Source organism: Chiloscyllium plagiosum, chromosome 26 (genome assembly GCF_004010195.1).
Source record: "Chiloscyllium plagiosum isolate BGI_BamShark_2017 chromosome 26, ASM401019v2, whole genome shotgun sequence".
Classification (NCBI taxonomy): Eukaryota; Metazoa; Chordata; class Chondrichthyes; order Orectolobiformes; family Hemiscylliidae; genus Chiloscyllium; species Chiloscyllium plagiosum.
In genome coordinates, this window is record NC_057735.1 from 27,838,956 (window position 1) to 27,849,783 (window position 10,828).

General features: G+C 41.3%; 1 protein-coding gene across 3 annotated transcripts in view; it reads right to left on the reverse strand.

Annotated features, from left to right (window-relative positions):
- The window catches only part of LOC122563211 (bombesin receptor-activated protein C6orf89 homolog), a 97,473-nt gene extending 87,670 nt beyond the window's left edge, over positions 1-9,803 (reverse strand). For 2 of the 3 annotated variants that reach the window (XM_043716775.1, XM_043716773.1), the window contains exon 1: positions 9,529-9,801. In XM_043716775.1, coding sequence (XP_043572710.1) covers positions 9,529-9,717 — 189 coding nt within the window. In that variant the 5' untranslated portion in view covers positions 9,718-9,801. Of the gene's footprint in view, positions 1-9,528 lie in introns of all 3 variants that reach the window. The other variant, XM_043716771.1, reaches the window with a different exon arrangement.
- Between the last annotated feature and the right edge of the window lie 1,025 nt (positions 9,804-10,828).

Sequence of the window (10,828 nt, forward strand, 5' to 3'; positions counted from 1 at the left end):
TTTTTTGAGGTATTTTAGGTGCTGGAGGTGATTTCCTTGAATTCCAGTAGCAGCAATTACTGTTTTATATGCTGTTGCATTGTTTTGGAACTTTGAAAACAAAAAGTCAAAACAACAGCAGTTTTAAAAGGGAGAAGAACAGACAAAGGAAGCACATGGTGAGGACAGTGCAAGAGATAGAGAGAGAGAGAGACAGAGAGAGAGAGAAATAGAGAGGGGGGGTGTGGGGAGGGGAGTACCTGCACGGTTACTGCCTTTGCTGGTTTTGAATTAATGTGTCGCTGGACATCGGAGTGCATCTGGGAAAATTAACAAACAGTGAATTTCACAACTAATCTTGGAGGAACCAGTTTGGGCGAAGTTCACAACACCGAATCAGATAAGTTAATTGTTGTTTTAAGTCAGTCCAAGAGAAAGGCTGTATTAATGAGTACGTGGGTTCTTTCTTGATTATATGTTTTTGGAGATAAGTCTCTTGATTACTTAAAATATAAGCAATAGCTACTAATTTAACCTGGTGCAGTGTTTTGTAGGGGAATAAGATGGTGTTATTTATTTTCTGGGTCATCTATAGGGTATATTTTAATTGTGGCCTCAACTCCCCGTCTTGAGACTGTGATAATCTTTCCCTGAAGCCTTTATACAAATGAATTTAGACTCTCAGCTTCAAATAACTTCTTCAGGATTGTAACCAAACACTTCTGACTTCAACATTCTTAAACTACCTTCTTTGCTTAGGAGCAACTATTTTACACATTCAGCTTCAGCCAACTCTTCAGTGGACAAAAACTAAAGAGTTTCTTTTACCTCCAAGATATGAATGTTTCTTCAAAAAAAATCAATCACTAAGCTTGTAACACACATTGTTACTGTGTGCACTTGTAAAATCTCCCAATGTAAAAAAAATTCCTGATAGCCTCCTACAATTATCTCTCAAAAAGACTATTTAAAAATAAAACTCCATGCCAACAGAAATAAACACCTTCAGACAGACTGAAAGCCCATACATCACTAAATCAACAGAAATAATGTACACATGAATCTCACACTTTGCATTACAATTGCAATATATAATGTATGTTACCAGATTGATTGCACTAAATTATGCCAATGTTTTCTCTATACCCTTACCCTCCCAGTCCACCAAACCCTCCAAATGCACCCTGGCTATAATGCAACTGCTACCCAAAACCATCACTTCAGAGGGTGTTATCATTCCCAAGGCATGTCCAAACATAACAGAGCAGCCCCTATAAGCCAGCAAGGGAAAGGATAATTCTGAGAAAGAAAGCACCCTCTAACCGAGCCCAGGGGACACTGGCAACTTTGGAGTTCAGCAGCTAATCCCCTCTCTCAGGCACCAATGATTTTTTTTCATTGTTAAGCGAGCCCTTAGTTAATCCAATCCCACTTAACACTTCACCTCAGTATTTTCACTTAAATTCATAACTTTCAGGAACAAATGGTATTTTTAGAGAGGACAATCCATATTGTAAATCATACTGCAATATAACATGGAATTGCAGCTTTTCTAAAGGTATTCGATTTACCATTTATTATTTACTCGATGGGAAAAGATTAGTTTAAAATATTGAAATAAAGCAATATGCCAGAGGTAGGAGAAAGTGAGGACTGTAAATGCTGGAGATCAGAGTACAGAGTGTGGTGCTGGAAAAGCACAGCAGGTCAGGCAACATCACAGTAGTAGGAGAATCGACATTTCGGGCATAAGCCCTTCATCAGGAATAGGATTCCTGATGCAGTGCTAATGCCTATTCTCCTGCTCCTCGGATGCTGCCTGACCTGTTGTGCTTTTCCTATGCTGGAGGTATAAAATATATACAGAAATGAGAAAAAACTCAGCAGGTCTGGCTGCAATTATGCTAATTAAATTTACCTTATCATTCTGCAAATTAGGACATTTGTCACATAGGCTGTTCAGGAATCAGATGCGCATCCCAAAAACTGACAGGACACTGTTCTGACCACTGTAACAATTATTGACCCGCCCTCTCCCTCTTCAGCTTTGTTTACATATCATCCCAAATTAACATACAAATGGACATCAAGATTCTCCTCAATGATGTGTTGAGTGTGGCAGTTCGGGATTTTCCTCTGCTCAAAGAATATCCTGCTGTCTGCACACGTTATATGTGATCAATAAAATTGGCATATCTTTGACAGGATTCTCATACATCTAGAAACCTGCTTGAGGAATAATGCACAATCTTTGTTGCAGAATATATAGCCAGTTCTCTGTAAAGCACAAGGCTTCAGGAGTGCAATGATGGAGAAAGAAAAAAATGATGTTTTGAGTCTTCCTTGGACTTTCAATAAGCATTAGATTTCTTAAATAAATGGGTTACTATTGATTACTGTAAAGAATACTGTACTGAGTTAATGCACTGCAATGTTGATAAGACATCAATTTTTAATACTATGCTAAGTTCCTAATTTTCTAAATAGGAGCCAAAGAACTACATTCCAGAAAAATGATTATTCACAAGGAAGTGGAGAAGAAATTAATAATTACAAATAAATTCAATGTCTACTCACTCCTTACTATTATTCATGGGATTAGACACCCAACATTTTTGGTTGCATATGTCAATCATTCACAAATATTAACTTCTGAATCAGTCTGGATTACTTTAGTGTGCAATCTGTTTTGTACAAGTTCGCTGCTTTATATTTGCATCCTCCCTGTCTGTTTAAACAAAATGAATAAAAACCTCAAAAGTTCAAAATAAATTGGATGCAGTGCAAAGTTTGCAACAATACAGGGTGCAGTCATCAAGTCAGGGCTGTGGCCCTGAAAATTGTGTAATGAGTGTCATGGCTCCAAATTAGGGATCTGTTAGTTCTGTAATGTAGTTTCAATAAAAGATTTTCAACTAAAGCAACTTGTTTCCCCCTACTGTCTTTAAATTAGTGCTGACTTGACTCCACATGCATCTCTTTCCAATTATACAAAGGTTCTTTTCTTGCTGCTATTTATGAGTTACATCTCAAAAGATTAATTTTATGACAGATTTTGAAGGGTTAAACCCAGACAGAGCTTGAGATGGCCTGTAGGGCGATGACCCAAATGCAGCTAAAATGTTCTTGAGTTCATACCTACCATCTGCCCTTTTGTATTCAAGTGTGCAATATACTACTTACTACTTTATAAAGAGAAGATACTGCATTAAAATAAAGTTAAAAACATTTGCATTTATTCTGCTAAAAACACAGGTTATTAGCCAATTGACCTTGATTTTGCAATCAGCTTCAGAACAAAAACATTCACTGAACTGGAAAAAAGCTGCCCATCAAGATCAATTTCTGTGACAGACAGTTTAAATCTGATGCCAGGCTAATGGGATTTTTGTTACAGCAGCAATGATGCCAGCAAGCTGACAACACAAAATCACATTGAAATATTCTTACAAACTAATAAGTTAAAACTGTTCTGAACAACAACACCGGACCTGAGACATTAACTCTGCTTTCTCTGCACAATGCTGCCAGACCTAAGCTTTTCCAGTAATTTTTGTTTTTGAAATTAAAAAGTTGAATCTTCTCTTTTACCTCAAATTTTCAAATAAAGAAATAAATTATAATTGGATTTAAAGAGGCTAAACCATACCAACAAATATTCAGAAAAGTAAAATGCAGATTACATAATTGTGCAGAAATCTGATATTCCAGAAATGTAAAATCTGCCCTCAAGGCAAGCAATAGTGTTCAGTAGTAATTATGAAGTTAATATGAAGGTAATTATGAATTTTGGGCGGCACGGTAGCACAGTGGTTAGCACTGCTGCCTCACAGCGCCAGAGACCCGGGTTCAATTCCCGCCTCAGGCGACTGACTGTGTGGAGTTGGGACGTTCTCCCCATGTCTGCGTGGATTTCCTCTGGGTGCTCCGGTTTCCTCCCACAGTTCAATTCAGGTGAATTGGCCATGCTAAATTGCCCGTAGTTTTAGGTAAGGGGTAAATGTAGGGGTATGGGTGGGTTACGCTTCGGCGGGTCGGTGTGGACTTGTTGGGCCGAAGGGCCTGTTTCCACACTGTAAGTAATCTAAAAAGAATCTAAAAAAAAATGCCATTGTAAACCTAGTTATATTGTATTCAACAATACCCAACTTTATTGAGGACTTAGACTTCAAACCTGTTTGTCTCATTGTATAAGTTCTCATCAGTCCACAGATATGCCTTTGACATGTGCTCTGGGGAAGCTTAAAATCATTCAGATGACCTCTAGTCCTGCATTCTTCTGTACGTGAACAGACTCTTGGAACTGCAGTCAGTTTCAGTAATGTCGCAAACACTGACAGCTTTTCAATCATTACAACAAAATCTAGGCTACTGTCTGTATGCTAGTCCAACCTATAAAGCACAACTGCTGGAAGAAAAACTATCAACAGAATAATACCTTTTAATTATAAGCTTCACAGAGCTGTTCAAAGGAGCTGAGATCTCTGTGGCAGGTTGGTAGCAGACCTGTGCAGAATTTTCAGTCCACCAGGATCTGCTGGCCAAACATTCCACTGTCTGTGGACTTCAACATATTCACTTCAAGCATGCTCTAAAGATCATCTGGGATCTCTCCATCAAGAGCAAGTGAGGACTGCAGATGCTGGAGCATCAGAGTCAAAAAGGGGGCACAGGAAAAGCACAGGTGGTCAGACAACATTCTAGGAGCAGGATAGTCTACTTTTCGGGCATAAGCCCTTCATCTTTCCATCAGCAGTACATTACTATCAAGTTAACAGATGCCACATACCAAATGGTAATGTTAAGTCAGTTATCGTACTGACCAGGCCAGCTGGGCCATGATCGGGTTCCCTCAGGTGCAGGAGCAATCAACTACATTCATACAGCCAAGTAAAATCTCCTGTGATCAGGAAAGAGCTTCACTCACTACTAATCATGTAGAATGTGAATACACCAAAGGCACCCTGCAAGTTTCTGCAAAATTTCCAGGAACTGCCATAACTTGTGCCCCACAAATGCCCTGGCCGTCTTTGATCAGGCCACCGAAATGCCAGAATGGATGGACTCTGGGCAACAATGGCATTTTTGCCTACAACTGTATTTTATTGCAACACAGAGCCAGGAAACAACTTAACCTGTTGCCATGTGATTGCAAGGGCAGCAGGGAATAAGCCACTGGCCCTCTGAAAATGAAGTTCAGCTGCATTCTGGGAGTGCATTGCAAAATGCTCCCTTAAAGTTATGTATCAGTGATATGCTGAGCAATGCTTAGCCTGGCACTCCAGAGCAAAGTCAAACTGGATGCAGAATCAAACTGAGTGCCCACTGTCTCTGAGGAATAAGATTGGTTGAAGGTGCTCCAAGACCAGACAGGCAATGGAAATGCACCGTCAGGCCCAATGTCAGCACAACAGGAAGGGACACATGCTAACTTACTAATAACCATACATTCCTCCTTAGATTCCTTTAAATATCAGGGGAAATAATTGTGTTTTCCATGAGGGTGCTTTTCATTAAATGCCCTTACCACAATTACATAATTCCAAGGGATACTTTCATCATGGCTATCATTTACACATGCCTTTCCATACCCTACATCTCAAGGATTCCATATCAGGTAACAGCTCAGAAATGAACACACAAGTTATTAAAGCACGCAATGTAGGAATTTTAATGTTGCACAGAGTTTTAAAAAAAAGAATGGGACTGCTGGTGCAACTGGATGGATTTACTGCCATGCTTACAGGTTTTCTCAAGGTGTATTCTCAGTACCTGCAGCTGACTTAGAGATATACAACATATTGCCTCTCCAACTGCAGTAATCAGTGATGTTCAAGAGTAGACTGATCGGACAGGAATTGACAAAATTAGATTTGTCTTGCATTTTGGACAGGTTTGCACAGAGTGGCCCATCTAGCTTTGTTCTTTTCTGACAATGATACTCATAATAGGATTAATTAAAAAACTAGCAGCAACACACAAACGTCTGCAATCGTGTACTTAACAAATCCCAAAACTGCATCAAATTCTCCAATGCATCCCCACCTATGCTATTCCTTTCTTCTGATGATAGCATTCTGATACTTTTCCCTTTTACCAGGATATCTCTGCCACTCATTAAATAAGTAAGCTTAGAAACTCTGCACCATGTTAACAGAAAACATTCAATAGCCAAGAAAAAAAAGTTCCAAATTTTACTTCCCAATAAGATTAATACATGACAAAGAAAATCTCAAAGTTGCTATACTATTATCTAAATTTATTAACAAGGATCACCACTATTCATGTGTTAAAAAAGTAGGAAGTGCAAAAGTTCCAATGAATTGATGCAGGATGGTACGTAGACTGAAGAATTGATGACCATTACAATGGAAACAGTTGCCACCACATGACCAGGAAACAATTATCAAGTCATCATTTCCTTTCCACCACTCTGGAGGTGAAATAAATTTTATGATTTATGTGACACCTGAAGGATTGGTTCTTCTTTCACAACAATGCAAGCAGCAGCCATGCTTTTGTTGCTCGAATACTTGTTTCCCCAAAAGGGTATGGTAGTCTTACTATGGCCTAATCACTACTATTTTACTTTTTTCCTTGATGCCCCTAACAATACCGAGTATTTTCCACAAATAACTATTGATCTGTGTATGTACTATTAGGAAATTATCCAAAGCATCTCTGTTCACCAATACCCTTTCATATTTTTATATCAATTTCACTGCTTCTAATTATGACTAAGGCTAAATTCTATGCTGTATATCTGTTTCACCTGCCTGTGCATCCTGATGTCTTTTGCAATCATGTCCATGGCCAAACCCCATAAAGTTGCGCACTTGATGGTCAAGTTCAAATCATATATATTATACAGACACTCAAGAGTACAGAAGACAAAGCGCATACAGCAGTGACTTTCTTTAATACACATTCAATCCCTTTTCAATTGAAGACCCATGTAACAGATTGGGTAAACGTAGTCACTAATGGGCTATAGGCTGCTCTCTCATTAGAGACAGAGATGACTGGTGGTGGTTTAACTAGACGGTCAACATGTCTCAGGCGACAGGTGATGTTGAGAAGTTGGGATCTTCATGATAACTTCAGCTGGTGCGGGAATTGAGTTTGTGTTATTAGCATCATGCTGCATTGCAAACCAGCCATCTAGACAACTGGATTAACTGACACACTGTACATAGCATATCTCCTTAACCCTATCAATTCTTCAAAACACTCAACTTCTTTATGCTTGACTTGTCTTTTAAAAGAATTGGTAATGACAACACTGTATTTGATTACCGCAGCCTTTTTAAAACAGTCACCTATAGTTACCCATCTCAACCTACACTCATATCACATTCCAGCACTCTGGCTGAATTTACAACTGTGAAGTTTGAAAGGCTTTGCTATTTTATTGCAAACCCATCTATAACCACCTTAAGACCATATTATGTAAGAGCAGTGGGCCATTTGACTTTTCAAGTCTGCTCCACCATTTAATTAGATCATGGCAGGTCTGATAATTCTTAACTCCACTTTCCTGCCTTTTCCCCATAAGCCTTGATTGTGCGACAAATGGTCTTCCTCAGCCTTGAATATAATGACCAACAATCCCATTAATTTTCTTTCTTGCCTCTAAGGTTGTGAACGGCAGCAATTACTGGAATCATACATCAATTCTGCAATTGGTATGCAGATGCTGATCATTTTGCCCCGAATGTTGGAGACACTGCACATGCAGCTTAGAGGGGAAATTGATACACACCAACCTCCACAACCCTGTGTGGTAAAGAATTCTACAGATTCACCATCCTCATAGGAGAAACTCCTCCTCATATCTGTCTTATCTTGGAGACATCTTACTCCAAGGTTTTGTCCTTTGTTCCTCAACTCTCAAGGAGAAACAACCTCCCTGCACCTTCCAATCAAGCCTTGCAACAATTCTGTATGCTTCAATAAGGTCATCTCTCATTCTTCTAAACTCCAAGGCCCAATCTATTAAATCTCTCCTTATAGGAAATCCCTTCATACCAGGGGTCAACAGAGTGAAGTTTTCTCTGGACTACCTTCTGAAGGTATATTTCCTTAGATAAAAGGGCCAAAACTCCCAGTATTCTAACTGTAGTCTAACTACTGCTTTATGTAGTTTTACTAAGACTTATAATCCATTGCCAACATTAAAAACATTCTATTTGGATTATACTAACTTCCAAACTCAGAAGCTAGCTTTGCAATTTAGGCTCAAGGACTCCCAAAACCTTCTATACTACAGCTTTCTATAATTTTTGTGTTTAAATAATAGTTAACTCCACTATTCTTCATAACCTCACATTTTCCCACATTATATTGCATCTGCCAACTCACATCCTCTTTTCCAGAATCTAAGAATTCCTGAACGATTACGACCAGTCCACTATTGCCATAGCTGCTTATTTTAATGTTCTTGGAAGCATCCCATCAGGTCTAGGGGACTTAGTGACTTTTAGCCCCAGTACTTTTAGCCCCAGCATTTCTCTCCAGTAACAGCATTGAATTTATTTCCTCTCCTGTTGCCCTTGATTATTTAATATTGTTAGAATGTTTAGTGTTTTCTACCAGACAGACCAATGCAAAGTATTTAGATTAGATTAGATTATTTACAGTGTGGAAACAGGTCCTTCGGCCCAACAAGTCCACACCGACCCACCGAAGCGCAACCAACCCCAACCCATTCCCTTACATTTCACCCCTTTACCTAACCCTACGGGCAACTTAGCAAGGCCAATTCATCTAAACTGCACGTCTTTGGACTGTGGGAGGAAACCGGAGCATCCGGAGGAAACCCACACAGACACGGGGAGAATGTGCAAACTTCACACAGTCAATCGCCTGAGGGGGGAATTGAACCCGGTCTCTGGCGCTGTGATGCAACAGTGCTAACCACTGTGCTGTCCATTATTTGTTCAATTTCCCTGGTTCCCTATTATTTTCCCAACCTGTTCTCTAAGGGTTCAAAGTTCACTCTGGCACCTCTCTCTCTTTTCGTCTATTTAAAGCTTCTACTGTCTGTTTTATAATACTCGCTCATTCACCTTCAAAGATTTTAATCTTCTCCCTTACTTTGTCATTTTGTCAGTTTTAAAAACCTCCCCGTTCTCCGGTTTACCAATAATCGCTACTACATATAAAGCACGTTTCTTTCAATTTGACGCTTGTGGTTCCCTGGCTCAGGTTTGTGTCAAAAATCCTTGGACCAACCAAACCCTTAAAGATAAACACAGTCGGTCAGAGTTGCCAGGCCTTTGAAAGAAAGCCTCCCTCCCTGCACCCACCCAGTGATCCTCCCTGCTGGATATCGAGCACCTACTTTGTATTTTTATATCAAACTCTCGCCTGGGGGGTTGCTCCAGGAACAGACCGAGTCAGGAGCAAGGCCCAGAACTGGGGTTTTGGAGAAGTGAAAGAGTGGGAACTGGCGGGTGGCTGAGGGGGTCTCTGACCAGTGTGTGACTCCCCTGGAGGAGGCCGAGCGCCCCCTCGCCGCCGCCATCAGCCTGAGGGCCGCTCCCTCACCTTGGCCGCTGTCAGGAGCCGCGGGTGTCTGACCGCTTCCCGCTGCGGCTCGTTGGTCTCCAGGATCTGGGCGATGAACCGCTCGATGTCGCGCTCGGACATGCCATACCGCTCGCCGGACTGCCGCAGCACCTCGACGCTGTCGGCCAGCTTCTCGTAGATACACGGCTCACTGAGGGCAGCCCCCATCGTCCGCCATCACCGCCCAGAGGCCATCGAGCAACGCACACATTCGGCAGGGGCCCTCACCGCGCACGCGTACTGCTCCTCCAAGGTGAAGGGACCATTGTGCGCACGCGCGCACTGGCCCTTCTCTTCGGGAGGAGGTGTTTCCTGATCCTGCAACACTAGGGGGAGCAGTAGCTGCAGATTCATCAGCTGGGAGGTTCAGTGCCCCATCTACTGCCTGCAATGGGACTTGGTCAGTTCAGCAGGCTGGGAAGTTGGTCTGCACTTATTTAAGAAAAGATCATATTTCATTGGAGGCAATTCAGAGAAGATTCACTAGGATGGTCCCTGGTTTGGAGGGCATGTCTTATGAGCAAAGATTAAACAGGTCGGGACTCATTGGAGGATAGAAGAGGGATGAGCTTAGTGACATATGCAGAATTATTAAGGAGACGGACAGGGTAAATGCTGACATTATTTCCGCTCATGGGAGAGCCTAGGACCAGTGAACATAGTCTCAGAATAAAGTGGAGCCAATTCAAGGCTGAGGTGAGGAGGGATTTCTTCACTCAGACAGTTGCATGTCTTTGGAACTCATTGCCACAGGGGGCTGTAGGTGCACAGATCCAGCGTATATTTTAGGCTGAGATGGATAGATTCTTGACCAGTAGGAGAATCAAGGGTTGCAGGGAAAGGGCAGGAAAATGGACATAAGAAATATCAGATCAGCTATTTCCTGTTGAATGACAGAACATGTTTGAGGAGCCAAATGACCTACTCCTGTTCCTTTTTCTGATGATCAGTGGAGAATGACGAGTTGTTTCCTGTTCTGACTTTCAACCCTGAAGACTTCCACCTTCTCAAACCCAACCTCTGGTTGTGGCGAGGGTCCCCTAAAAGTAGCTCACATAGCTTTTTGGAATGAAAGAGCAGCCTATGGCCCTGAAAGCACAGCGACTTTAAAATGGACTGCATGTCTAACCAGACAGCAAAACCCCTGATTGTGCAAGAAGGATCAAATACCATTGAGATGTATAGCAGCAGAGCTACCAGCAATAAGGATGCCCTGAGGCTTGGTACATTAGCAAGACCAAGCAGATGCTACAATAACGGAAGAATGGACACCGCACAA